At 56.0% G+C, this 27,912-nt stretch overlaps 2 protein-coding genes and 1 pseudogene across 2 annotated transcripts in view; 2 read left to right on the top strand and 1 right to left on the bottom strand.

Annotated features, from left to right (window-relative positions):
• MED27 (mediator complex subunit 27) overlaps positions 1–26,222 on the top strand; it is a 259,915-nt gene extending 233,693 nt beyond the window's left edge. Inside the window, exon 8 of the mRNA XM_073805670.1 lies at positions 2,430–26,222. Within this exon, the coding sequence (XP_073661771.1) occupies positions 2,430–2,486 (57 nt within the window). The 3' untranslated portion in view covers positions 2,487–26,222. The remainder of the gene's footprint in view (positions 1–2,429) is intronic.
• The window catches only part of RAPGEF1 (Rap guanine nucleotide exchange factor 1), a 232,168-nt gene that overhangs the window by 22,089 nt on the left and 182,167 nt on the right, over positions 1–27,912 (top strand). Inside the window, exon 2 of the mRNA XM_033858921.2 lies at positions 2,430–2,482. The gene's annotated coding sequence lies outside the window, so the exon portion shown is untranslated. The remainder of the gene's footprint in view (positions 1–2,429; positions 2,483–27,912) is intronic.
• LOC117312813 (elongin-B pseudogene) lies at positions 8,351–9,351 on the bottom strand (annotated as a pseudogene).

Raw genomic sequence — 27,912 nt, 5'->3', positions numbered from 1 at the left:
GTTGAGAGTCCGCCTGCCGATGCAGGGGACGCGGGTTCGTGCCCCGGTCTGGGAGGATCCCACATGCCGCGGAGTGGCTGGGCCCGTGAGCCATGGCCGCTGAGCCTGCGTGTCCGGAGCCTGTGCTCCGCAACAGGAGAGGCCACAACAGTGAGAGGCCCGCGTAATGCAAAGAAAAAAAGAAAAAAAAAAAAAGAATTGCCATTATTCTCGTGAATTAGCTGTAAATTTGAAAGTCGGAAGAAGTCTAATGAAGACACCTAAGACCTTTACGCTGAAACATACAAAATGTTATTGAGAGAAATTAATGAGGTTATAGAGGAATATACTATGTTCATGGATTGGAAAACTACAATACTGTAAATATGCTTTCCCCCCGATTAATACCTAAACTCAATGCAATGCCGACCAAAATGCCAGTGGTTTCTTTTCGGTAGAAATTGACAAGCTGATGTAAAATTGTATATGGAAAAGCAAAGAGCCAAGAACAAACAAGAAGATCTTGGAAACAGAGCAAGATGGCACTTATTATGAGGCCGTGGTAATTAGGACAGCATGGGATTGGCACAAGGATAGACATTCTGACCAGTGGAACAGAGAGAGATTCCAAAAACAGAAGCTCCCCCCACCCACCCAACACAGTCAGCAGGGGCACCCCTAGAGTATAATGGCGAAAGGAAGTCACCTCAAAAACATACCTCACAAATTACAAAAAACACAGTCCACGTGGATCACAGCTCTACATGTGAAAGGCAAAGCAATAAAGCATTTAGAGGATACATCTTTGTGACCTCAGAATAGGCAAAGATGTCTTAAATATGGCAAAAAAAAAAGCACTAACCATAAATTTTAAAACTTAATAGATTGGACTGTTGTAAGAATATCTACTCAACAGAAGAACCTACTAAGAGAAGGAAAAGGTAATCCACAGAATAGAAGTTATTTGCAATGGAAGGACTTGTATTTAAAACACGCCTATAAACCGGTAAGAAAAAGACAAACATACCAGGAGAAAAAAGGGCCCAGAAAAATGGTCAATAACCGTATAACAAGAGGCTCAACCTCATTGGCCATCGGGGAAATGCAAAGAGCAGCCGTGGTGTGATCCCACTACACATGCCCTGGAACAGCTAAAATGAAAAGATGGAGAATACCAAGAAGTTGGCAGGGATGTGGAACAACTGCAGCTGTCATGCATTGCTGGTAGAAGGTAGATTGAAGCAACACTTTGGAAAACTGTGTGGCAAATCTAATACAGCTGAACATATGCATACCCAATGACCCAGCAATTCTGCTCCAACCAGAAATGCATAAACGTGTTCAGGAAAGACATGCCTCAGACCATTTATAGCATGTGTATAATTACCCAGAGAGCCAACAACAGCAGCATGGGTAAAACATCGTATTCTCACCCAAAGGAATACTATACAGCGATGAGAATGAGTCATCTACCATGACAGGCAACAACGTGGGTGTATCTCCCAGGCATGACTTTGAGTGATACGGACCAGACACAAAGAGGACGTGCTGTACGATTTCACTTACAAGAAATGCACACATAGATGGGAGGGGCCTTCTGGGGTGCTGGTTGCACGGGCGTCCCGTGTGTGTAAATTCATACACTCGTGGGCACTCATTCACGTACTCACATATGCTCTGGGCACTTTTCTATGTGGGTTATACTTAAGGGCAAACAAACAAAAACTTGGGGGGGGGGAAAGTGGGGCATGCCCTGGGTTACCATACCCCACCAGGAGCCTTCTTCCTTATTTGACATTGTGACCTCTGACCTGGGGGGGGAACCTCTGAGGTGCCTTCACCTTGTCCCTGGAGGCCTCCAGTAGAATGTATTTGTTCCCAGCTGCAGTCCAGACTCATGCCAACAAGCCAGTGGATCAAAGTGTCATCATTTTTTGCTACCTTCTAAAGGTTCTGGCAGTCCAGAAAGTTCTAAAACCTCCTGGGTGAGACCCAGCCCTGGCTCAGGGTCCAGTTCCAAGACTAGGAGTCCAAGAGGGACCAAGGGAAGAAATTGGGACGACCCCACCCATACCTCCCCTGGGATAGAGGCTCCAGCTCCCTCCTGACCCAGGGCTGGCCCTATAGCCTTACACACCAAAGCCAGGGCAGCCCAATTCCACCACAGACGCGTCTAGTAGCGGAGGCTTTAGCGGCCAGTGGCAATAATCCCAGCCCTGCCTCTTACTGACTGTGTGACCCCCGGCAAGTCACGTCCCCTCTCTGGACTTCCATCCCCTCCTCTGTGACTAGTAACACCACCCACTGAGGGGGCTGTTGCAGAAATTAACCTGAATCACTTAGCACAGAGCCTGGCACGAGGTCAGCCCCCCGGCGCGTGGCACCTGGCACGTCACTGTGATTACCGTCACCGTTGCCTTTCTTACGCTCCTGTTCATTTCCACTTCCAGATTCCTCTGCTCTGGATGAGGACCCTGAGCTCCCGTTTCCTGAGCCCCGTAAGGTAGGACAAACAAAGGCGGAAAACCAGTTTCCGAGACGAACTCTTTTTAGCCAATATGGTCAGCACAGCTAAGCAGGTCCAGTGCCGTACTTGCACACTGTTCCTTCCTTTCTCTGACACACGTAATATACCCTCGATGTCGCAAGGACCTGCGCTGCCTCCCAACACCCACAGCGGGTCGGGGAAATGCACCTCTGCGTGCTTCACGGAGGAAGATTTATTATTGCAGCGCTGAGACGCAGAAGCAGCCCGAGGGCGTGGTTTGGGAGCCAGAGGCAGCTGGAGCTTGAATTTCATTTGGCTTCTTATGAAAATGGTGCAGTAGATTCCGAATGGCCCCCCTCATCTTCAGATCCCAGGGCAGTTCTTCTATGATAATACAGTCCAGCTCCAAAAGCTGTTCTCTGGAAAGGTTTATTAAAACCCCCAGCATTCTCCCTGCTGTGGTTCAGGCTAAAACCCAAAGTGCAGGAAGCCTTAGGCACCAGGGCATCACCGCTAATGCCCAGTGGATGTACCGGCATCCACTCAGGTTGTCAAAGGCTGTCACAGTCCCCTAAGTCCCTCCGTGAAGCCCCCAGACTGTAGCTCTAGGACCGATGGGCTAAGGCCCCCAGGGAAATCAAATTGACTTCTTGACTGCCAGGGTAGGAAGGCGTCCGTCAGCTCAGGGCTAGCAGGATATAATCCAGCAGGGCAACGTGTGACAGGCAGGCCGCTGCGCCCCTGCCCACACCTTGACAGACATTGCTAATCAACCCCAGTGCCCTTTCCCACTGGGCCCAAACATGGCTTCTGGATCCTTCTTAGCCCAGGGCTCCAGGCAGCCAGATCAACTCGTGGCAGGCAGCCAGTGAAGTGTCTGCCATCCCCGGTCAGGAGGAAGAACCCCAGGCTCTAGATCTACCCGATTACCCGTGATACCTCAAGGTGGTCATTGAACTCACTGGCCTCTATTTTCTGGTCTCTAAAAACGGGGATGAATTCAGGGGCGGGGCTGGTCATTCATCTGGCTTCGAATGCTCCCCATTGGCTGAGAGCCACTTCCTGCCATGGCTGTGAGACCCTGGGCCACTTCCAGGCCTCTGTTTAGTAAGGTGGGGACAGTGTCAGGCCCATCTCAGAGGTGCACGCGTAGGAGGCACTTAGCCTGGTCCCTGCAAGTAAGAAGTGCTGAAAAAATGGGGGGCAGCCTTGCTGTTTTCTTACTCAATGTACTGAAGGGCGATGTTGCATCATTCATGCCACTAAATCAGCCTAAGAAAAAGAGTCAAAGTCTCCTCCTCCCTTCCCCCTCCTTCCCCGCCCCCAGTGTGTCAGACACACGCAGAGGAAAGACTGGTCCATCTCAGGATGCTGACCGGGAACTTGGGAAGCTGCTTGGACACCATCAGGCCCTCAGAACTGGATGGTTCACTGTGAAGGGTCCACTATTCCATGGATATGAAATGACCTGCACCCCCTCCACCCCTCCACCCCTCCATATGCCCCATGGCAACTGCTTAGAGTGTGGCAGGGCCCAGAGGGGTAAAGGTGCTCAGTGGAGCTGAGGGCAATCCAGGAAGGCTTCCTGGGGGAGGAGAGGTGGGCCCCACCTGGGACAGGGTCATAGGATTGTGACCCTTGGAGTGGCCACCATAGTGGCCACTTGGTCACCTAATTACTTCTTCTACCAGGATGGTGTCAAACCCCAGAGGAAGGTGGCATTGAGGGAGGGGAGGAAACCCTGGCCATTTCACGGGCAAAGCACTGCTTCCGGGCCATGACAGCATGTGAGGACATCCATGGGGACACAGCCAGGCCACCTCCCTCACTCCTGCTTAACAGCCAAGGAGGGCCCCCTACCTTGTCTCTCTTTCCCCTCCCCCTCTCCATCTCCCTGCTTTCCCTCCTCGTCTTGCCCTTCTGCTTGTCTGCAGGAAGGGGAGATGGGGACAGAGATGCCTGTCACCCAGCTTTGCCCTATCCATCTCCCTCTCCACGCCAGGCCCTGGTCAGCCTTCCCCCTCCGCCTTCTGGGCGGAGACAGGCGGCTCCCCTCCCGGGGAGCCTGGGCCGCCTCCCAGTGCCCTCCGCCTAAGAATGTTTGGAAGCTGCCTCTGGGTCGGTGCCAGGAGCTCTGCACAGACTGGCAGGTTGGCCAGGGTCGCTGCTCCTGTAGGCAGGTCCTGGAAAATTCCAGCCGTCCCGTGGCCTCAAGATACTGGCTGTCCAGAGCTCCCCCCTCCCCAGTGCTCTCACCGGCCAGGCCCTCAGGAGCACCAACAGCACTGGGAGAAGGCAGCTTGGCTTACGGAGAAACATAGGTTCTGGGGCACAGTGACCTTGGCCGAGTCCCTCGGCCTCACTGGGCCTCCACTCCCTCTACAAGCCAGTCGAGCCGTGAACACGGTTGGCCAGTCCAAGGGCAAAAAGTTAGGTATTTTCTCAAAGCAGCCAGGTTGGTAGGAGTCTGGAAATGTCTGCCCCTCCCCAGGCCTCGAGCTGTATTCCCGTAGCCCTGCTGCTGCTGCTGGGGAGACGAGGTTTTGGGGCTGATGAATTTTTCAAACACTCTACCAGCTCCTGGTATAGAAAGTAAACACAGCAGCAGCAGCAACTAGGGAGGGCAGGGCGTGCCACATGCCAGGCACCAGCCTAAAGGCTTCACCTACGGAGCCCATGTGGTCCTCAGAGCAGTCCTGGGGGATAGGAATCGGCACCAGTTACCACCCACATTTCACAGAGGGGGAAGCTCAGAGAGGTCAAGAGGCTTATCCAAGGTCACACAGCCAGGGAGTGGAGAAGCTGGGATTTCACGCCTTATCTTTGGGGGACACCAGCCCCTCCTCACTCCCCCTCCTCCCACCCCCTCATTCGTCACATTCAGCCTGAAAATCTCTTGCCCCAAGAGCCAGTCCTGAAATGTCACCGTTACTGCACAGTTCCCATGGCTAATGGCAAAGTCTTTCTCATCAACACTGCCTGCTGCTGGGGAGAAGCCATTCTGTGCCTGAACTCTGCTGTCAGAAGGGGATTGGGATCCTCTCCCAAGACCAGAGAGAAGGACCCTGCTTCTAGGATGGAGGTGAGGGGACAGTGCAGGGAAGTTGTGGGCTGAGAGTCAGGAACCGAGACTATTAAGGACCTATTTCGTGCCAGGCAGTTTTGTGAATGTCTTCTCATTGCACACAGTAGGGATTTCCACCCCCAACCCACAGATGAGGAAACTGAGCCTCCAGAGGTTAAGTGAGCCCCTCGAGATTGTGCTGCTGGCTTCCATCCCAGCTGGGCATCTCCTGGGGTCTGAGCAGCTCTGGGGAAGCCATGGGCTCCCAGGGCAGCGGGTCCGGGCAGGCGTAGGTAGCCGGCTTCCTGCAGGGCGCCCAGCCCCCTTTGTTCTTCCCAAAGGCTCCGCTGGCCCTGGACGCAGAGGGGCGGGTGGTGAGTGCCAGTAGCTCCTCTCAGAGTCATTGGGCTGGACTGGAGCCGCTGCCACCCACTGTGCCTGCAGCCCAGAGCCTTCCAGGTCTCCACGGGGCCCCGCCTGCCCGGCCAGCTCAGGGCAGCTGCCGCTTTGCATGGCTCCCGGGCAGCCAGAGGAGGTCCCCTGCTCCCACCCCGGGGCGAGAGTAAACAGCAACCGGGCCTGCAGAGAGGGAGGGACAGGCAGGATCGCTGGCCCCACTGGCAGCCAAGCCCGCCCCGCGCCAGGCCCTGCACCCAGGGCTCCTTGGCCTTTACGTTCTCACTGACTCCTCCCACTGCCCTGTTCAGGGAACAGGTGACACCACCTCTCAGAGGTGGTGACTTACCTAAAGCCACCACTGAGTCAGTCAATGGCAGAATGGAAATGCGAACCCAGGGCCGGGTCTAGGAACACTCTCGAAACCACTGAACCCCCTTGTCAGGAGTCCTGGCCACTCCAAGGAGCACAGGCTCCTGCTCTGGTGGCATCACTCCTTTGAGAAAGCCTGGGGGCCAAGCCTGTGCTGGCCTCTGGGGATAAAACAGTGACCAAGTAAGACAGCGTCCCCTCTCCCGGGAATCCTACAGCCAGGCGGGCACATGGCACGTGTTTCAGAGTGTGGCATCAAGCTGGGAGTCCCGCTCGGAGGGAAAGTGGTGAGGTTTGGTGAGAACCCAGGACGAAGGGCCCTGGGCCGGCCTAGGAGTCAGGGAAGGCAGGAAAGGAAGGCTCGATCTGACATCTGATCATGTCGGCATCCAAAGACAGAGGTCGGCAGCTGGGGGAGGGGAGGAGAGAGCCCTGGAGCAGAGGGAGCCGTGTGTGCAAAGGCCCTGTGGTGAGGGGTCGCGGACATGGAGGATTCAGGGGACCACAGGCCAGGGCAGCTGGAGGGCAGGGCCGGGCTCTGATAGAACGTGGTGAGGGTCCTAAAAACAGCAGGGTTTGTCAGGGATTTGTTGAGCACGTTAACAAGTCGACTGTCCTGCGAGGTGTCTCCCCTGCAGAAATGGCCCCCAGTGTAGTGTCCTCTGCCGCTTCCCTTGTTGACAGATGTTGTCTCTCTGCTACTGTGGGCCCCCCGCTCTCACAGGAGCCGAGGCCTTCTCTGCTCAGCTGCGGGCCGGGCACAGACCGCTTCGTGTCTGCCTGTTGCTGGAAGAGCTCTGTCTGAGCAACACGTCTGGTTTTCGCAGCCACTCTTCTGACCCCCGCGAGGGATTCTGCTTACTCTTTGCTGGAGCCTGGCCTCTGGGTGGCGCCTGCCCTCATGAGCTCCCGCCTTTAGGCACACGCCCTCTCACAGAGAAGTCAGGTGACTGCCCAGCAGCAAACATCCCCCTCCCCCACCCCCTGCCACCGCTCCACACACACCCCCTCCAGTGTCCGGCCTTGGGGAATCCCAGGACGCTGCCGTCAGCCAGCTGCGGTGTGGATGTCCTCCCAGGGTCCCACCAAGAGGTTAAACACCCATAGGTGACCAGTCCTGGTGACGCCCTGGCTCCCTCCCTGGGCGCTTATTCATCATCCCACAATTAATGACAAGTTATTAATTATTAATGACAAGCGTTGAGCACTGTGCTCAAGGGGCCCGTGGGAGAGACATCCAGGTGAAGAGAAGCTCACACTACCATGGACCAGGTGCAACAGGCCCTGAAACAGGCCCAGGGTGCTGTACATCCTCCTTTCCAACCTTGAGCACCGCGGTGGAAAACGCCTTCCCTGCATTTAGCTGACAGCCGTCTCCTTGTCGCTTTCCACCTCCTGATACTAATTCAAACGCCACCCAGGCTCCTTGGCTGCAGGATCCTAGATTTATTCTGGAAGCCGGACCCAGAAGGGCAGTCAAGAGGCCTCTCTTCCGCCGAGGGAAAACAGAACACTCACAAAAGTATTTGTCAAGCAGATTCATGCTAAGTTGGTTTGGTGTTTTTAGTTGGCCGGGGGCCTAGAATCCGACTGGCAGCAATGGAGCGGACAGATGGGATCCTATATGAAGCTACTGATGCGTTCAACTTAGAAAGAGAAGAAAACCTTATTAGTCAAGGTTTCAAAGGCTGCGACTTCACAGGAAGCCTTCTCCGGCCCAGCCAGCTGGGCCTGCATCCCTGGCTGGTACCGCCCAGCTTTGCCAGGCCCTGCTCGAGGCTCCCAGCGTCTCAGCCAGGTGCCAGCAGCCGAAAGCCGGCCCCATGCTTGTCCCCCAAGAGCTGCTGCTTCCTGAGTCCCCGGGGGTTTCTGTCTGCCCTCCCGCGGGCTGGACCAGGCAGGAAGCTCTCCAGAGCTACCTCCCTGTCCCATCCTTGCTCTGAGCTCAAAGGGACCTGTTCTAGGTTGAAGTGTGCCCCCCACCCAAATTCATAGTTTTTTGGGGGGGACACCCAAATCTCTTTTATTGCGGGGGGGAGTGGAGTGGTCTCTCACTGCACGGTTCGTTCATTGGCGCGGCCTCCTGAGTCCGGCGGCTTCGTCACAGCCAGAAGCTCGCGTGCGCTAGAGAAGGGCTCGATGCGCAGGGCCTCAAAGGCTTCACGTGCCCTGAAGGCTATAGCCCCACAGTGGCTGGGGCCTGAGGCTGTGCTGTCTGGCTGGTGAAGCCACACTCGCCCAGTGTCTTGCCATCGTCCGGAAGCTGGTCGTCCTAGTACAGCCGCTGCTCCTCCGGCAGCCGCTCGAGGATGCCCTCGACGGTGCGGTTCAGCTCGAACACGGTGCTCCATTCCTCGGCGTCTGTGAAGATGGTGGGCTTGTGGCGCCAGATCACGCGGAACACGTCCGTCACGGCTGCTGCCGCTTCCCCTCGATGCGCCGGCGCGGCCGCACCTCCAGATTCGTATGTTGAGGTCCTAACCCCAAGTATCTCAGAGTGTGACCTTGTTTGGAGACAAGGTCTTTGGAGAGGTCGTAGTTAAAGTGAGGTCCTTAGGGCGGGCTGTACTCCAAGATGATGTCCTTACAAAAGGGGGACACGTGGACACAGACACACGCACAGAGAGAAGAGACTCAGGTAGAAGGCGGCCATCCACAAGCCAAGGAGACAGGCCTGGGGCAGATCCTTTCCTTGGGGCCCTTGGGAGGAGCCAGGCCTGCGGACACACTGATCTCAAGCTTCTGGCCTCCAGACAAATGTCAGTTGTTTAAGCCGCCCGGTTTGCAGTACTGTGTCAGGGCAGCCCTGGCAAAGGAATACATGACCTTACCCAAGAGGCCTCCCATCTCATGGGCTCCACCCCCCAGGATCCCAGCATGTGGCCTGGACACAGACATCTGCCCGGCCCAGGGGTGCTCACCAGGCCTGCTCTCCTGTCACGCCCACCCGGCCCCCGCCACGGCCATCCACTGGTCCGTATATCCCCTCGCTGTGGCCAGGTGGAAATCTCCCTTCCGAGGAGCTAGAGGAGTGGTCTGGGCTTGAGTTCATCGTCACCTTCTGAGAGCCCTGGCGGAGGTGTCCCAACCCACAGGGCTGAGCCAGCCACCCTGGGACAGAGCCTGGGAGCACCCTGAGTCCAAGATGCCTCACCTCGCCCGACATCTGCACACCTGCAGTGTCCCAGGCACTGGGCAGCAGCATCGATGACACTAGGATGGATGAGACTGGGCTTCCCTGTGGTTGCAGAGCTCACAGTAATCCTTTACGTATGCTTTCAGGAGGTCAATAAGCAAAGCGTATTATACAGCGTTGTATCCTCGCTCACCAGGGTGGAAACCACCAAGTCAGTCCTCCTACGGCTCATCGCGAGTGCCCACTCCACGCCATGCGTCAGCGATCTCACTTAAGCCCTTCAGAGATCCTTCCAGGGTAGTTAACATCATCCCACGTCACAGACGAGGAAGGCGATGCTCAGAGAGGTTGGGAGCTTGCAGAAGGTGACAGAGTTGCTAAGGGACCCATTTGGGGTTCAAACTTGACCCCAAAGTTTGTGCTGAGACCACCCTGGCAGGCTCCCTCTCCAGGCTCGGCCCACACGCGCTGCACAGGGTGTCGTTCTGAGGACCGGGAGGGCAGTTCCGCCAGGCCGTGGGCTCTGGGGTCACCCCCTACCCCCAACCTGTCTCACAGCACCTGGCGTTTCCGAATTTTGCTTTATGAAAAAGTTTCGAGTCGCACGGCCACTGAGCAAACAGAAGAGCGGCTTCGTTCTACAGCGTGTGGAGCTAGTTTTCTGTACTCGTGACAGCGTCAAATCATTCTCCTCTGGGAGTTGGGAGGGCGGACAGGCAGCCCTCGTCTCACCACACAGTGTTTGCGCTGGACCACAGATGTGGATAAACCCGGGACCCCGCCCTCAGCCCCCCGATGGCTGTTTGACAGCCATCACACAAAACTCTCAGGTCCTGTGTGGGTGCATATCAAGGTCTGTGGGCACCCCAGGGGTGGGCCTGGACCTTCCAACCACGCCCGGCTTTTCCGTCGCCCACACCCCAGCAGCTGCTGCCCCCCTCTGCGGGACGATGAGGGTGAAAGTACTTGGAAAGAGGAAGGAGAGCTCAGCTTAAGGGGGCTTCCGGTCCAGGTGGGCAGAGGGGCTGGGAGGGTGGGGGAGATGATGAAGAGTTTGGGGTGGCAAGGGCCCCCCTCTTTTCTGACTCGGACAAAGCTTTCTTAGGAAACACTGCACTTAATCTCCCCATTTCGAAGCGAGGAAAACTGAGGCCCACTGGTCACAGTGGAAGGTCCTGGGCCAAGCCAGGTGAGGGGCCTCCCCCTACACTCCCAGCCCACCTGGGCACCAGGAAGCCTCAGGTCCCCCTGCCCCTTGCCCTGCCCCTCCTCTCCCCAGGTTCCCATTTCCTGTCAGGCTCGCTGATCCATTCAGGTCAGAGCCACGGGCTGGAGGCCAGGCAGAGAGGTCACTGCTAACTGCATGCTAATGACAGCAGGGACCAATCAATCTCCCCCTTAATCAGGCAATCGATGTGCACTGCAGGTGTGTCCGATCCAGGCCTGCAACGGAGGAGTAGGGAAGGGGGAGGGAGGGGGAGAGGAGGCTGGGTAGTGGGGAGCTCGCTCCCAGCCCCGTCCTCTTCTGCATCCCAGAGAGTCAGCTGCAAATTGAAATCACTGCTCAGGAAAGAACTGAGGGGGAAAGAGAAAGGGGAAAAAAGATGGCATCTTTTTAATCAAGGCTCAGAGCTGCCGTCGCTAATGAATTCAAGGTTCTCGGGAACCCCAGGGCAAGTCAGGGAGGATAGAAGCCAAAACACTTCCTCCATCCCCTCCCCTCCGTCCCCTTAATGGGGGGGGGGGCGCGTTTAAACCTTCGACTGGAGGACCAGGAGGTTCCCCGCGTCCTCCTGCCTTTTGGAGTTGGAAGGGTCACCCAAGGTCACGGCCAGGCCCCTCCCACCCAGGACTCCTCTGTCAGGGTCCCTCTCAGCCTTGCTTTAAGAGGGACTGTTCTTAGGAGAGGTGCCAACAGGCTGTTTCCTGGTTCTTTCTCTGAATAGCCCTCCTTTGCACCCGCTGGAGTTTTCAACCTTTACCACTGATTGCGTACCTACTGTGTGCCAGCTTTAGAGACAACAGCGCCCTGAGTTCTCACAACCCCCTCATGTATGTAACCTAGTTGCTAAGATTATCCCATTTTACAGATGAGAAAACCAAGGCTCAGTCAGGATCATGGAATCTGCCAACATTTCAGCCAAGGTGGGAGGGCAGGGACACGGCCCCTTGGCCTCCAAATTCTCTTCCCAGGAGCCCCACAGTCACTCCGGCTCCAAGATCCTAGTTAGGATCATGGCACCCCACACACACACACCCCATGCTCTGAGGTGCCCTGATGCTGCCCCCCAGCTCTGCAGCTCCTCAGCCCCCCACCACCTGCCTCAGCTTTTCCCCGTTTACAGATTAGCCTAGGATTCAGATCTAATTGTCTGTGGCGTTCCTTCATTTCCAAAGTGTGAAGGTACCGAGTTATGGCAGTTGGCACTTAGGCTGTGTTTGTTCCTTACCGGCTGTGTGCTTATAAGCAAGTTGCTGGCTGTCTCTGGGCTCAGCAGACAGCGTGTGTGGCGTGACCCAGCTACCAGGCCCTGGCCCACTGTAAGGCCTTCCCTGTGCCTCACTTCCCCATCTCGACAGATGAGGCACCTGAGACCCAGAGAGGTTAACTAACTTGCCCAGGTTCACCCAGCAAACCCAGGGCAGCACAGGCGCTGAGCACGTGCCTGTGCCCAGAAATCCTGAGAACCTTCCACTCCCACCTCTTCTCCTCGCCGCCCCCAGAGCTGTCAGAGGCAAGAGCAGAATGAAGAGCTGGCCGGAGAAGGAAGCGGGTAAATGATGCTGGTTAAGGAATTCATGGCCTGGGAGATGTATTCCCAGAGCAGCTCACTTCAAAAGTTCTGTCGCTAAGGGCTCTTCGCAGGGAAACTACGCAAAAACTGAGGTTCTAGGCCACGCCCATGGAGGGGAGAAGGTGGGCCTCATCTGCTTCTCCAGCAGGCCTGCCTGGCCTGACCTACCTTCCCAAGTGGCATGCTCTCCCACCGTGCACAGACACTTGCACTCACACACACGCAGCTACAGCCTTGGGAGGCCCCGGCCCCCAGCCTGAGAAACCCCCCCCGGGGCAGCTTAATCGCAGTGGCAGGGGTTGCTCCCGGCCCCTCTACCCAGGAAAGACCTGGAGGAACGGCAGCGAGGCACCAGAGCTTCGCCGTGCGAGGTGACCGCCAGCTGCCGCATTTGAATTAGAGCTAATTTAGCGAAATACATGTGAGCAGGGTTTACGTTTCTCTCGCGTAACTGAAGTTCACTGTCCATTGGCTCCGCTGCACTTGTCGCACCTCAGGTGGTCCGTAGCCACACGTTATAACCCAGGCTGAGCCTGAGAGCTGCCGCCCGCCCCGGCCGGCCGTGCGGACACAGCACATCAGAAGGTGCTACTGGACAGACTGTCTCCTAGAGACGTGGGTCTTCCTCTTCCTGGGTCTGCTTCGCTCTTGTCTCTCATTGGGTATTCCTCTGGTTGCTCCTCCGGTACGTGGTCCAGCATGACCGTCATCAGCACTTCATCACGCCCTCTCCTCTAACGCATCATCCCAGTCCCTCCTAGGTCAGAATCCCAGGAGAGAAAGGGGGATGGCTCAGCCCCACCTGCAGATGAGCGCGGCTCCCCGGTGCAGGCAGCGGCGCCCAGGGTGTCAGGGCTGTGCCTGGGAACCCAGCGCTGTGGGCAGGGTATCCTCAGAAGGGATAGGGCTCCAGCGGCCAGAGCACTGAGAGTGCGAGAGAGTGAGCGAGAAGGGACACCATATGTAAATGCCACTGGGGAGGGGGAGGGGGGGACGTGCCTCCCTGCTGAAGGTCCCATATTCCCAGCAACTCTAGGAGAGAGGTCCTCTTGGTCACGTTCTACAGGTAAGAAAACTGAAGCCTGGGGAGGGAGAGCTAAGTAATTTATCCAGCATCACACAGCCAGTAATTGACAAACCCTCAAGGTCACGTTCCCTAAGATGACCGTCCTGAGAACATGGCTGCCTCTCCGAGACCAACAGGCTGGCACCAGTACGGGCTGCCCATGGGCTTCCCTCTCCCCACACTCAGATCTTCTTACTGTTTTATCTCCCATGAGGAGAGAAGGGTCCCCACCACTCTGTAAAAGTAACCTCACCCAGACCACAGTTGAAGGTCACCAGGCCTAAGTGACTGTGGTCCCGCAGGAGCCCTGGCCTGGAGACAAGCCTCCTTGCCAGGGTGTGCAGGGCACAGGGTGCGAGGACGAACTGGCAGCCGTGTTTCTGCTGCTGTCAGCATCGGAGCTCTGGGCGGTGTGTATTCACGACCCCCAACCTCAGTAGCTCGACACAATGAAGGTTTCTTTCTTGTTTGTGGCACATTCCAATGAAGCTTATTGCAGGAGGGGAGACTGTGCCCCATGCAGTCATCCAGGGACCCAGGCTTCTTCCAACTCGTGGCTCCACCATCCCCCAGAGCAGGAGCCAGCAAGCTTTTTCTGTAAAGGGCTACATAGCAAGTATTTTAGGCTTTGCAGGGCGTACAGTGGCAACTACTCAATTCTGCCATCGTGGTATGAAAGCAGACATAGACAACACAGAAAGGAATGAGCATGACCATGTTCCAATAAAACTTTATTTACAAAAACAGAGGGAGGGCCATAGCTTTCCCACCACTGCCCCAGAGCCTTGGAGTCCCTCATTGGGCCCTCTGTATCTGACGAGGAGACCAAGAAAGAGAAAGCTATGGGGGATCATACAGGAGGCTTTGAGGGCCAGGCCTGGAAGTGGCATACATTACTTCCCCCCACAGAAATAAGTGGTTATTTCTGCATGCCACTGAGATTTGGGGGTTGTTTGTTATGCAGCATTATTGTAGCAATAAACGATACACTCTTTTTTTTTTTTTTTTTTGGCTGCTTTGGGTCTTCATTGTTGGGTCTTCGTTGCTGCACACGGGCTTTCTCTAGTTGTGGCGAGCGGGGGCTTCTCTTCGTTGCAGTGCGCGGGCTTCTCATTGCGGTGGCTTCTCTTGTTTCAGAGCTTGGGCTCTAGGTGCGTGGGCTTCAGTAGTTGTGGCTCACAGACTCAGTAGTTGTGGCTCGCGGACTTCAGCACGCAGGCTCTAGAGCGCAGGCTCAGTAGTTGTGGCGGACAGGCTTAGTTGCTCCACGGCATGTAGGATCTTCCCAGACCAGGGCTTGAACCTGTATTCCCTGCATTGGCAGACGGATTCTTAACCACTGCGCACCAGGGAAGTCCCAACGATACACTCTTGTTCTCTCCATTTTGAAGATGGAAAAAAGGAGGTTATTTGCTCAAGGTCTGACAGCTGGTAAATGGCAAAGCCACTCCAGGAGAGCCAAAGCGTTTGTCTAAAGATTCGACATCTGCTTGATCCCCTCAACTATAATGGTGTCTAGCACACAGTAGGCGCTAATATTTGTGGAGTGATAGAATCCTGCTTTTGAGTGGTCGTGACCGAGAGGCCCTTCTCACTCTCAAGGACAGCATGAGGGCATTGACTTCCCTACAGCGGGGAGAGGGGGAAGCCCCTGAGCCAGCAATCGCAACTCCCCCCATCGACAGGAGCCTGAAATGAAGGCTGACACGAGGGACCCATTCCATTCCCGCTCACTCATGCACTTTGTTCTCTAGCAGACCCGGGGGAAACGGGCAGAATCAAAGGATGAGGAGAGAAAGGCTTTTTTAAAAGCCCTGGGCTTCTGACATGATGACAGCCCCTTTGGGAAAGATACGGAGAAGAGGGTGCAAGGGGCAGGGGCGGCTCAGAGCAGGAAGGAACTGCCCAAGGGCCATGTTGGAGGATAATGGAGGGAGAGAAGCTTGACCGGGCCCCTTCACAAGCATCTTACTGGCCCCTGTTCACCCCAACCCTGCAGCTCCAAGAGCTCCCCAGAGAGCCCCTACTCTTCTCAGCATCAGCTCTGAGAGCAGCGGAAGAGCTTTCCTCATTGGCTGGATATTTCAGACACACACACACACACACACACACACACACACACACACACACACGAAGTGATTTCACTTATCTGATTTTCCCCATCATGCACCCATGCTCCAATAACCTTATGATTTCATCGTGTTCCTGCACCTGTTCCTCGGCAGGATGGGTGTACCTCTAATTGAAAAGAAATGCAGAAGTGCACAGGCATGCGTGTGCACCACTCACCCCACAGACCCCCCACACACACAGAATCCCATCCTGACGGACCGGCTTGGCTCCCCGGCTGGTTTGATGTTATCCAACAGCCTGACAATGCAAGGCAGCCACCAGATAAGGCGTATCTCTGGTTCCCTGTCTCCTGAAGACTCCAGAGCCCCAGTCCCAAATGACCCTCTTGTCTCTCCAGGAGTCCATGCAATTTTCAGAATACTCCGAGGTCTTTCTGAAAGCAGAGAAGCTGGTGCCCCCTGTTGGCTGGGCCTCCAGGAGAAAGATAGGGCTGGGCCACCGACTCCTTTACTGATTCTCTAAAATCTTCTGTCGCAGGTTGACAGTGTCAGCATGTGCTGTATTTATGACCATCTGACTCAGTACTCGTCATACTGCATAATGCATGGCATGCAATGGGGACTCCATAAATGTTTGTAGAAATTAATGGAGCTCTTTTTTTCTTTTTAGGTTTTTGGGGTTTTTTTTTTAATTTATTTTATTTATTTATTTTTGGCTGCGTTGGGTCTTCATTGCTGCGCGCGGGCTTTCTCTAGTTGCAGCGAGTGAGGGCTATTCTTCGTTGCGGTGCTCGGGCTCCTCATTGCGGTGGCTTCCGTTGTTGTGGAGCACGGGCTCTAGGCGTGCGGGCTCAGTAGTTGTGGCACACGGGCTCAGTAGCTGTGGTTCGTGGGCTCTAGAGCGCAGGCTCAGTAGTTGTGACGCACGGGCTTAGTTGCTCCACGACATGTGGGATCTTCCCGGACCAGGGATCGAACCCATGTCCCCTGCATTGGCAGGCGGACTCCCAACCACTGCGCCACCAGGGAAGCCCTAGTGCAACTCTCAGAGGTAGGGGAAGATTGCAGTGCTCTGCTCCATCCCGGTAAAAAACCGTACTGTCTCTGATTCTTCTAGCATTGATTCTCTGGGGGGTAGAGTTTCACCGTAAGTAAAGAGCAGAGCTGAGCTGGTTTCAGTGTGTGTTTCAGTTATGGGTCATCGCTATGAATCTGATGGACTGGCGGTTAAGAGCTGGACTCTGAGGTCAGACAGACCTTCTCTTGAACCCCGGCTCTGGTACATCTATGGCTTCGGGCAAGTTACTCAATCCCTCTGAGCCTCCCATTATAATGACGATAATAACCGGACCTGCTTCAAAGAGTTATTCTGAGGTTTCAGTGAGATAAAGCATAAGAAGTGTCAGCACGGCCATTGCATGGTGTTAGCACTCATTCGTGGCGGTCGATGGTCTGCTGATGGTGGTGATGACGAGGATGTTCTCGCACGGTCCAGGCTCGGCTCTTCTGGACAAGAACCAGGTCCTCTGAGAGCCCACGGCTGGGTGGTGAGAAAGAGAAAGCTCACGGGGAACAGCTAGAGAAGCATTGCTTGCTAAACTTGGCTCTAAGTTCAGTAGGAGGTCAGAAGAGCAGCCTGGGCTGAAAGGAACAGAGTGAGTGCAATGGCCTGCAAAGGGCTGGTGGGCAAGGGGAAGGGGTGTGAGCACAGATCCTGGGTCTGGAGACACGGCGTGGGTTTGCTTTCCACCATGAAGGTGTCGTCAGAGCACAGTGGGTGGGGGAGAAGTGCCCAAGTTTCCCACGGTGAGGAGTTATTGCTTAGGGGTTGCAGTAATGTAAAAACAGTCCCACCCTCCAGTAGTCCGGCATTGGTTGTGTCTGACCAGCAGCCTTTGTCTGGTGTCACCTCTCACTCTGTATCCTCCCTTCGCCACCCCGCCACTTCTTGTCTCCCCTGGCTCGGAATTCCTGAAAGAAGGCGGAGAGGCTTCAACTGAGCCCAGGCAGAGGCGAGGCTGCTGGGCCCCTGGTCCAAGATGGTGGTTCAGCACCACGGAGAGTACCCAGGGGGCAAGCCCCGCCTAGACGGTGGGCTCGAAATGCCAGTGATTTCCATGCCCCCATAAAAGCCCCGTCTCCTCTCCTCTGACTGCTGGTCACCGCTCTCCTACTGTGCCCACTCTCAGACCTCCGCTCCTGGCGCGCGCGCGCACGTGTGTGTGTGTGTGTGTGTGTGTGTGTGTGTGTGTGTGTGTGTCTCATACTCACAAAGCCTAGTTCTCAGCGTCCCAAGAGGTCAACAAAAACATCTGCCCATCCATTCCGCAAGCGTGTGCCGAGTGTACTACGTGTGTCGGGCAATGTACTGATGCGAGGCCCCGGCTAACGTGCCAATGGGAGTGGGCCACAGACGACCTCTCTGGTATCAGCTAATGCGCATTTTCCCCAAAGTCTCTGGAAGCTCCGGGGTGCCTTTGCCAGAAAAGCAACTCTGAAGAAGCGAGTGCTGGGAAAGCTAGCAGAACAGCCACACCCTACCAGTGCCCCTGTGAGTTGCTAGTTAATGCTGAAACAGCTGCTGTTGACTGTGCCCTGGTTCTGCAGTGACCACCGAGGCAGGTAGTGACGCATACGGGTGCAGGGAAGCTGCAGGCCCTCCCCGTGAGGCGGCGCCATGATTACTTGTGCTCAACAGGCAGGTGCAGAGCGATGAGGCCAAGCTCCCTAAGCCGCCCAGCTGACCAGTAGTAGAGCAGGACCGGACCTGGTTTCTGACTCCTTTCTCCTCTTCCTACCCTCCCTCTCTATAGGAGCAACTTAGATGGTCCTATTAGGTTGAAATGCCATTTTCCTGAGTCAACAAATGGCTGAATGTCAGAACTATCATATGATTCATCTTAATATCTTCTCCTTTGAGAACATCCCCCCCCCCCCCACCAGCTACCTGCTTCCCTCCACAGATTCCAGGCCACTGGGTCTGGCCGGTACTGACCTTCCAGTCACTCCCCACTCTCCCAGTGGGCAGGCTGGGGAGAGCTTCCCTCCAGGGGGCACTGTCTGCTCAGAGGTGGCCTCTCTGAACCAGCGAAACCGTGTGACCCTTGCAGCAGCTAATGAACACAAGTCACAGAGGAAGGCAGCTTTGTGAAATAATCCTTGATCTGGGAGGCTGCCTGGTGCAAGCACGCGGCTTCATCAGAACGTTTCTGGAGGGGAATTGATCGTGAAACTCACTGGAGTCTCCAGTGGTGGAGAGGGGTGAGGAAGGTGGCAGAGTTTGGGGTGGGGGGCTGTTCCGTCTCAGCAATCAACACTAGAAAGGATTCTGTGAATATCAATTGTCCCAACGCAGTCTGGAGGCTGGTCGAGGACACCAGAAAGCAGGAAAAGCCAGTCGAGTGAGAAATAGCCCGTCGTCCTCTGCAGCTGGGGAACAGAAGGGTTACTGGCATTCATTTATTCATTCATCCAACTTCTAGTCAGTTAAACAGTATTTATGGAGGTCCTTCACACGCTGGAGCCTTGCTGGGTGCTGGGACAGTTACACGGGTGACCGGACAGGCATGGCCCGGTTTTCAAGACTGAATGGAAAAGCCATTTAGAATCTAGCTCGGAGATTTTGAACCTATTTCCAATGGCCTGAGTTGCCCCACGTCTCCCCTGACCTCCGTTGTGTTTCATCATCATCGTGTTGAGTCCTTACCCTGTGCCAGGCACAGTGTGGTGCTCTCGGTACATCCTGTCAATGCATTTGGGGAGGAGACACAATTATTCTGGTGTTACAGTTGGGAGAGCAAGGCTCCGAGAGACTAAAGAACGCACCCAAGTTCCCCAAGTTAGCAGGTGGCGACCTGGGTTTCAAACCCAGGCCAGTCTAAGTCCAGAGCCCACTCTCTTAGCCACGCTGACCTGCTGCCCCATGAAGGGAACAAAGCTTTTTAATGCTGTGACCAGACTGTCCATTTCCCTCGGCCTCTGCATCCCCACATCCTCACCCCTTCCAGCTCACAGCCCTGAGGTAAGCTTCTCTTGACCCTCCTTAACCCTTTGTGTCCTCTCACTTACCGTTCACCTGGACGATAATTAAGCAAAATGAAAAGATTTAAAGGAAAACTGAAGTTCTTTGAAGACACGGAGAGGAAACTCCTGATGTCTAAGCGTGCGGGAGTGACTCTGGCCTGTGGTACCCTCTCCTTGGCACCCCCAGCTGAGAGCCCCTCGGGGCCCCCCACCTGTGCCCTCCCATCCTGTCCTGAGGACTTGCGGACAGCCAGCCAATCTTCAGGAACCCTTCTAGCTCTTACTATCTGTGGGACCTCCTGGACACTCCTCACCCTGGGATCGGAAGGTGCAGCACAAGGCAGGGGTGGCCCTGGGTGTGCCCTTTCTCATCTCCTTTCCAAGAGCCTGCCAGCCTCAACGTTCATTCTGCAAACAGTCACAGTGTGTCTGCCCTGGCTGGACACTGCAGAGGCAGCAGGAGTAGCCCAGTCCAGTCTTTGTTCTCATAGACCTGAAAGTCCAACAGGAAAGACAGGCATCTAACAGATAATGACCCCAATAACAGATTATTTCCAATTGTGATGAATTTTCTACAGCCAGGGGATGAGTTGAATAGCGTCCTCCCAAAAACCATGTCCACCTGGAACCTCAGAACGTGCCCTTATTTGGAATAAGGGCCTTTGCAGATGTAATAGAGTAGGGATCTTGGATTGAGATCACCCTGGATTAGGGTGGGCCCTAAAGCCAATGACAGTGCCCTTCTAAGAGACTGAAAAGAAGACCCAGACACACAGAGGAAAGGGTGATGTGAAGATGGGGGCAGAGATTGGAGTGATTCGGCCAAAAGCCAAGGAATGCCAGTCATTACCAGAAGCCACCAGAAGTGGGAGAGAGGCGTGGAACAGATAAAGTCAGAGCCTCCAGAGGGAACCAACGCTGTAGGGAGTCAGGGGCAGTCCCTCGAGGAGGTGACGTTGGAGCAGAGACCTGAGGTTGTATGGGAGCTAACAGCAGAGAGCGCGCCAGGCAGAAGGAATGGCAGGTGCAAAGACCCGGAGCCCGGAGGGAGGAGCTGAAGGAAGGACCCAGGAGGCCGGTGCCCTGGGGAGGGAGGAGGCCATGCCAGACATGTCCAGAGAGGGGGCAGAGACAGCCCCGGAGGAGCGCGGGCTTCCTGCCGAGAGAAGCAGGATGGTGCTTCAAGCTGGGAGTCTGACTCATCTCGGCCCCGTGGGATCCGAGCCTTGCTGGTCTCTGCCCTTCGCACACATGAGGTGCTGGGTAAATATTAGCTGACGGGTTTCATCGTGTGTTTGAGTGTGTCTTCAGTGTGCAGGCCACGCCACCTCCCAGGACAGCAACTCGCACCTGCCCCCGAACCCTGGCTTCACCCTGTGGGCTGCAGCTTCATTCCACCCTTTCAAACACGTTTCCTGGAAGCCCCCTCCGGGTCCCTGCATCCCTGCATCCACCCTGGGTCCTCTGTCTGTGTTAGACAAGTTCTGAGTTCCTGTCACCCCCTCCAAATTCCTGGCGCCCAAGCTCATCATTTTAACAGGGGACTTTCTCTCCTTTGGTCGTCCTCAGACTGAATTAAAATAGCGTCACCACGGAGCCGAGTCAGATGTGCCCAAGGAATTCCAAGTCTCCGGTGACTTCATTAGCTCCAGTGCCTTGAGAAACTGAGCCACGGTGCTTTCTTGTCCCGGCCCCTCCCTCCTGTAGAGGGGGCCCTCATTAGCTGGGAAAGATGAACCACTTAATAGTTCCATTAACTTGCTGCTTCCAACACGTTTCATCTCTGCCTTTCTTCCCGCTCTGCCCTGTCACCTGTGGTTCTCTGCCTCTCTGCTCATTAGCCAGGGGTGCCTCCGAATGACAACTCCCCCCTCGCTCTCCCTGTCTCTCTCCCCCTTCCCCTCCTGATTCCCCATCCATTTCAAACCCGAACACTTGGACATGTTGAACCAGCACCTTCTCCTGTAGTGAATCTAAAATGCCCACTGGCTGGGGGGTTCAGAGTTTGGGATGTGGGGAGTGGGGTCTGGGTCAGAAAGGCCTCCACTACCGTTTTGTTTCTGCCGCTTCCAGGCTGTGTGACCCTGAGTAAGTTGCTTCACCTCTCGGGGCCTCAGTTTTGTCATCTGTCAAGTGGGGGGTAGCAACAACCCCGTGTAGTTGTAACAATGAGATGAGGCGGTTTGTTTAGGACCGCCGCTCAGTGCCCAGCACACAGTTAGACCTCACAAAGGTCTGTTGTGGCCGCTGCCCTCACAAGGGTGGACGTGGACCTGGGAGTAGACGCGTGGACGTGGATGTGAAGGAGGGTAACGTTCTGACCGGCGCTTGAGCTGAGCCTAAGAGGACCCGGACGTTCCATTAGGTGAGAAGCACTTGTGTCCCGGGTCCAGATCAGCCCGGAGGGTCGGCGAGTCTGAGGGCGGCAGCCCGAGCACCCCTCCTCGGTGGCGCATTTACTGAGCTCCTGATTCACGCAGGGACCAGCCCTGCCAAGCTGCACAAGCCCAAGGGGCACCGTTCCCACACAGCCCGAGGTGATGGGCACCCCCTGGGGTTGTGCGACACGGCAGCCCTGCATGGGCTGTGCGGGCAGGGCACTGGGACCCCGGCGATGGGCAGAGCAGCTCCTACGCTCACGAGAGCCAAGGCTATGCGGGAAGGAGACGGGAGACCCGTGACATGGAGCCCCAGCCATGACTCGGAGCTTCCCCACCATCTCCCAGGTGTCGGGCCCCCAGCGTCCCCGCAGAGGTGGCTGCTCTTCCTGCGTTTCAGTTGCGTGGTCCCAGTGGGTCAGGAGGGTAGCAAGCAAGCTTGCCATCCCCTCACTTAGCCCACGGCTCTCCGAAGCCAATTAAAGTGCATGCTAATCACCTACACAGGGAAGAGCAGACCTGGGGTCAGATGAAGCAAAAATACCCACATGCTTCATTGTGGGGAGGGGAGCTGTCACCCTAATCCGGCTCTCACACCCGTACCTTCTGGGCAGGTTTCCTTTGCAGGAACTCAGGCAGCTGAGCCTCGCACAGGGTCTCTATAGTGCTGCAGGATGCAAACACCCAGCCACCCACCCACCCATCCAGCCACCCAGCCACCCACCTACCCACGAACCCACCCAGCCACCCACCCACTCACCCGCCCACCCAGCCACCCAGCCACCCACCCAGCCACCCATCCATCCACCCACCCATCCAGCCAGCCACCCAGCCACCCACACAACCACCCACCCATCCACCCACCCAGCCACCCAGCCACCCACACAACCACCCACCCAGCCACCCACCCAGCCACCCAGCCACCCACCCATCCACCCACCCACCCATCCACCCACCCACCCATCCATCCATCCATCCATCCACCCACCCATCCACCCATCCACCCACCTAGCCACCCACCCATCCACCATCCACCCATCCATCCATCCACCCTCCCATCCATCCACCCTCATCCACCCACCCAGCCACCCACCCAGCCACCCACCCAGCCACCATCCACCCATCCATCCATCCACCCTCCCATCCATCCACCCTCCCATCCATCCAACCACCCAGCCACCCACCCAGCCACCCATCCATCCACCCAGCCATTCATTCAGCAGATACTGATGGGGGCTCCTCTGTGCCAGATGCTGGCGACCCAGCCCTGCCACGAGGGCCTCGCTCCTAGGAGCAGGCAAGCATCAGTAAGGACATTAGAGAGAATGTTGAGAGATGATTCACTCCAGGGAGAGGAATAAAGCAGGGCCACTGGGTCAGGAGTTGCGGGGTGGGTGCTGTCAAAGAGGTGAGTGGGGAAGGTGTCTGAGAATCGAGGTTCTAGCGAAGTCTTGAAGGAGGCGAGGGAGCTGGCTGGTGGGATCTGGGTTGAAGGCATCAGGCAGAGGCGGCAGTGGCTCTCCTGGCTTCACGTATTCGTGCCCTAGGACCGCTGCGACAAGGTACCACAAACTGGGTAGCTTAACACGACAGAAAATTATCCTCAGTCCCGGAAGCCGGAAGTCCAAAATCAAGGTGTTGGCAGGGTTGGTTCCTCCTGCAGTCTCTGAGGGAGGATCTGGTCTAGGCCTCTCTCCTGGCTTCTGGGGGCTCCGGACATCCCGTGTCTTATGGACGCGTCACTCCACTCTCTAACGCCATCTTCCTGTGGCCTCCCCCACATGGCTCTGTGTCTCTTCTCCTCTTGTTATAAGGATGCCAGTCTTTGGATTTAGGGCCCACCCTCATCCAGCAGGACCTCTGCTGAGCTAACTACATCTGCAAAGACCTTATTTCCAGAAGAGGTCATATCCACGGGTGCCTGGGGGTTAGGACTCAATGCATACCTTTTGGGGGACGCAGTTCGGTCTACAGCACTTTGGTTTTCTTGAGTATGGCTTCAGCCCAGGACTGGCTTTGGACGTACTGAGCATCCTGACCCCGGTCCTGAGGAAATGGTGAGGATGTGAGGATGGTAACAAGTTCCCATACCTGGCACCCTCCCCCCAGGCCAGGCCCTGTGCTAAGCTGCCCACACAGTCTCACCCAGAGTTCACAACAGCCCGTGAGGCAGGGCAGGGGGACCCACTGTACACAGCAGCCCGTTCCTGCACCTGCAGAGCTCGGGGGAGGGGGGTCCCTGCCTTTTCTCCCCTCCACCCCGTGCCCTGTGGTCCCCCTCAGCTAGGGACAGCCTTGGTCTCAGGGGGTCCCAGGGGCCACAGTGCCCAGCGTGGAACCCGCCTCCTCGGACATCTGTCACGGTTCCCAGTTCGGGTCCCAGGGCGGGTCTCGGTGAGGTGGAAGGAAGCAGCCACTGCTGTCACCTGGGCCTGGTGGCCCTGGGGACAGAGCTGTGAGGGAGGGCTGGGGAGAGCCCTGGCTGACTGCGTGCATTACGGCACTGAATCCTCTCAGTGGCCACGAGTCAGGGATTGGGGTTACCCCGGTCTGCAGAAGAGGGAGCCGAGGCCCAGGGCGGCAGCACCGCACCCCCAGCGTTTCTGCTACCGGCCTGCGGCCACACCCCCTCTGTCATGGTCACAGCCCCCACTTGCACATCAGCCCAGCGCCTGGCACGTAGGACTCAGGTGGTAAACGGAAGCTACGGTTATTACCGTCATCACCTCTGGTTCTCCTTTTCGTTGGTATCCGGTGTTTTAGCTCCCCGGCGGCAGGAGGGCGGATCTGACTGGTCCCCCACCGACTCCCAGTGCCCAGGCCAGGACCTGACGCCTGGTAGGCCCTCGGACACATCTGTCACTGCCCGAATGGTTTCATCTGGGCCTCCTACCTTGTAAGCTCCTAGAGGGCAGGACCCTGGTTCTAGCCTCACCGGTCTCCCCAGGGAGCCCAGGACAGTGCGGGGCATTCGGGGAGCCCCAGAGGGTACCACACAGAGCAGGAGGTGCCTCGGCGGGAGCTGCAGAGCTGGTGGCGGCGCCTCCCCTGCACGTGGGGCAGCGTCCCTGCCTGCCCGGCTCGCCTGTGGGGACCAAGTGAAGCAGCGACCTGCCAAACGAGCCCAAACCACTGGGCTGCATCGGGGTCCTGCACGTGGGTAACCACCACAGGTCACGGTCCACGGCCTGGCTGCGCACGAGGCCCTCCTGCGTGCTGATGCCGCCCGCCGGCCCCCACCCGCCTCTACTCCCTGCCTCCCCGGTGGCCTCTGGCGCAGGTGCCACACCCGTCCAGTGTTTCTCGCCTCTGCGCCTGCCACGCCCCCCTCCAGCCCCTCTCTGTCTCCTGGGAAACTCCAAGTCGTGCTCTGCGACCCACTCAGCACCCAGCGGAGTGGCTAAAAGCCAGGAGGCTGACAACACCAAGTGCTGGCGAGGCTGCAGGGCAGCTGAAAGTGGCGTGTGTTCCCACAGGAGCACAAGATGCCTCCTCATGGGAGGACTGACCACCGTTTCCCGTAACGTCCAGCATCCACCTGCCCTGGGACCGGTAGTTAGACTCCTGCGAACTCACCCAAGAGACTGGAAGACACGTGTTCACAAAAGACGTGCTTGAGAGTGTCCACAACAGCCTGATTCATGACGGCCAGAAATGTCCACCACCAGGTGAAAGGCTAGACATCCTTATTACAGGACGCTGCTCAGCTATGAAAAGGAAGGAACTGCTGGCTCACAAACGTCATGGACAGCTCTGGAGACAAGCCCAGCGAGTGTGTGGGGGGTACGTTTAAAGAAACCCTAGATCAGGCAAAAGTGGTTTATGGTGACAAAAATCAGAACAGTGGAGGAGGGGCGTTGACTAGAAGCGGTGATGGGGACGGTTTGTATCTTGCTCTGGCCGCCAGTCACATAGGCATATAAACTTGCCCAAGTGCATGTGTGAGATCTGGTACACTTTATTGTACCTGAATTAGTCCTCACGTATGTATCTGTATGTACTATGTGTGTGTTTGCGTGGGTGTGTGAAGGTGTGGAAAGACCCCGCTCCTCAGGCCTTACCCTCCCCCGCCTGCTTCCCCTGTGTCCCCCTCCCCCACCGCCAGCCGAGGCAAGAACCCCTCCCTCGTGCTCCCCCGTCGGCATCTCCGTCTCGTCTTTGCTCCACCGTAATCATGGGTCTGGCTGCGCCCCAGCCTTCAGGGCACCGCTAGTGGGCGCTGGTGGTGCGGCATCCTCTTCATCCGTGTGCCACCCTGAGCCCAGCATCGCTCCTGCCGCCTCTGGGGGCTCAGTAGGCGTTTACCGAACAGACAAATGAGGAAGTGATCGCTCTGTCTTTATATTTATGGTTCCGCTACAGTCTAGATACATGTTTATGTCCATAACCTCCATTTCCCGTTTATATCGATCTCTGTTAAATCCATATAGAGCCATAAACTCAATTTCCAGTGCCTCTGTGTCACTAACTCTCTCTGTGAACCTCACTAAGCTCCTGGGACGGTATAGGCACCAGTCAACCCACAGGTCCTCAGGGTCCCCGTGGGCTGACAGATCAGCAGCCCCTGCCAGCCCCTCCACCCAGGCTGGCCTGCTTCCAAAGATCTTCTGCCACCTCCCCCTTCTCGCCTTTCTCGTCCCCTGCCAGTGTGGGTGTCTGCCCCCTGCTCTAACGTATCGCATAGAGCTCAGGGGTTCTGAGGTCAGGCTCTGAGCTGAAGAGTGCTCGGTGTGATTTCTGGCTCTGCTGTGTGACCTTGAGCAAGTCACTTATTCTCCAGGCCTCAGTTTACTCATCTGCGAAATAGGACAGTATCAGCACCAGCCTCGTAGGGATGTCAGGGGGACCAGGTGACGTTTTGCTCGTAAAGCTCTGAGCTGGGTGCATGAGGGGAACTGGCCTGCCAGGCACACCCTGTGTGCCCCCCAGGGGTTGTGTGAGGTGAGGGGGGTCTCCAGATGCAAAGTGATGCCAGCCTTGCCCCACCCCTGCACCCGGGCAGCCTCCGGTGGCCTTCTCAGCACAAAGAGCGTTTTCAGCTCAGACCAAATAGCCCTAAGCTAATTTTAAAATAAGGCTCGCATGGTGGCTACAATTAATAATACTGTTATATACTTGAAGGCTGCTACGAGAGTAGATCTTAAATGTTCTCACCACAAAAAAAGAGATGGCAGTTATGAGAGGTGATGGAGGTGTTAGCTAACGCTATGGTGATAATCATTCTACAATGTGTAAGTGTATCAAATCAACACATTGTATATCTTAAACCTATACAATGTTATGTGTCAATTATATCTCAATAAAGCTGAGGAAAAACATTTTAGTACAAAAAGTTAGAAGGACAAAGGTTTTTAATAAGTCTGTCATTTAAATTGAAAGAAAATTAACAAAGGGATTTATATTTTAAAAAGAATCGGGGGACTTCCCTGGTGGTGCAGTGGTTAAGAATCCGCCTGCCAATGCAGGGGACACGGGTTCGAGCCCTGGTCCGGGAAGATCCCACATGCGGCAGAGCAGCTAAGCCCGCGAGCCGCAACTACTGAAGCCCGTGCGCCTAGAACCCGTGCTCAGCAACAAAGACAAGTCACCGCAATGAGAAGCCCGCGCGTCGCAAGGAAGAGTAGCCCCCGCTCGCCGCAACCAGAGAAAGCCCGCGTGCAGCAACGAAGACCCAACGCAGCCAAAGTAAAAAAAATAAATAAAAAATAAATTGGGAATTCCCTGGCAGTCCAGTGGTTAAGACTCTGTGCTTCCACTGCAGGGGGCATGTTGGGTTCAGTCTCTGGTCGGTGAGCTAAGATCCTGTGGGCCATGAGACTCAGTCAAAGAAAAAAAAAAAGAAGGTGGATTGGAGACCACAGACCACCCACCCCCACCCAACTACAAGAGAAAAAGCAGAAATGAAAACTTGGAAAACATAGTAGCCAAACGCTGGTGTGAAACTTGGTTCTGGGCAGAAGGGGGAACCTGTCCTGAACGTGGCAAAGCTCATTTCTCTTTCCTGGTGGAGGCAGCGACCAAAGGCCATTTACCTGAGGAAGGACAGAGAGGCGGGGCCATGTAATCAGCCCACAAAGCTGGGACCTGGGTTGTTGCCCGGGCTCCACCCCTTCCTCAAAGCTGTGTGACCTCTAGTAAGTCAC

The sequence above is a fragment of the Tursiops truncatus genome, chromosome 6 (genome assembly GCF_011762595.2).
Source record: "Tursiops truncatus isolate mTurTru1 chromosome 6, mTurTru1.mat.Y, whole genome shotgun sequence".
Taxonomy (NCBI): domain Eukaryota; kingdom Metazoa; phylum Chordata; class Mammalia; order Artiodactyla; family Delphinidae; genus Tursiops; species Tursiops truncatus.
This window is presented reverse-complemented; position numbering and strand designations above follow the sequence as displayed.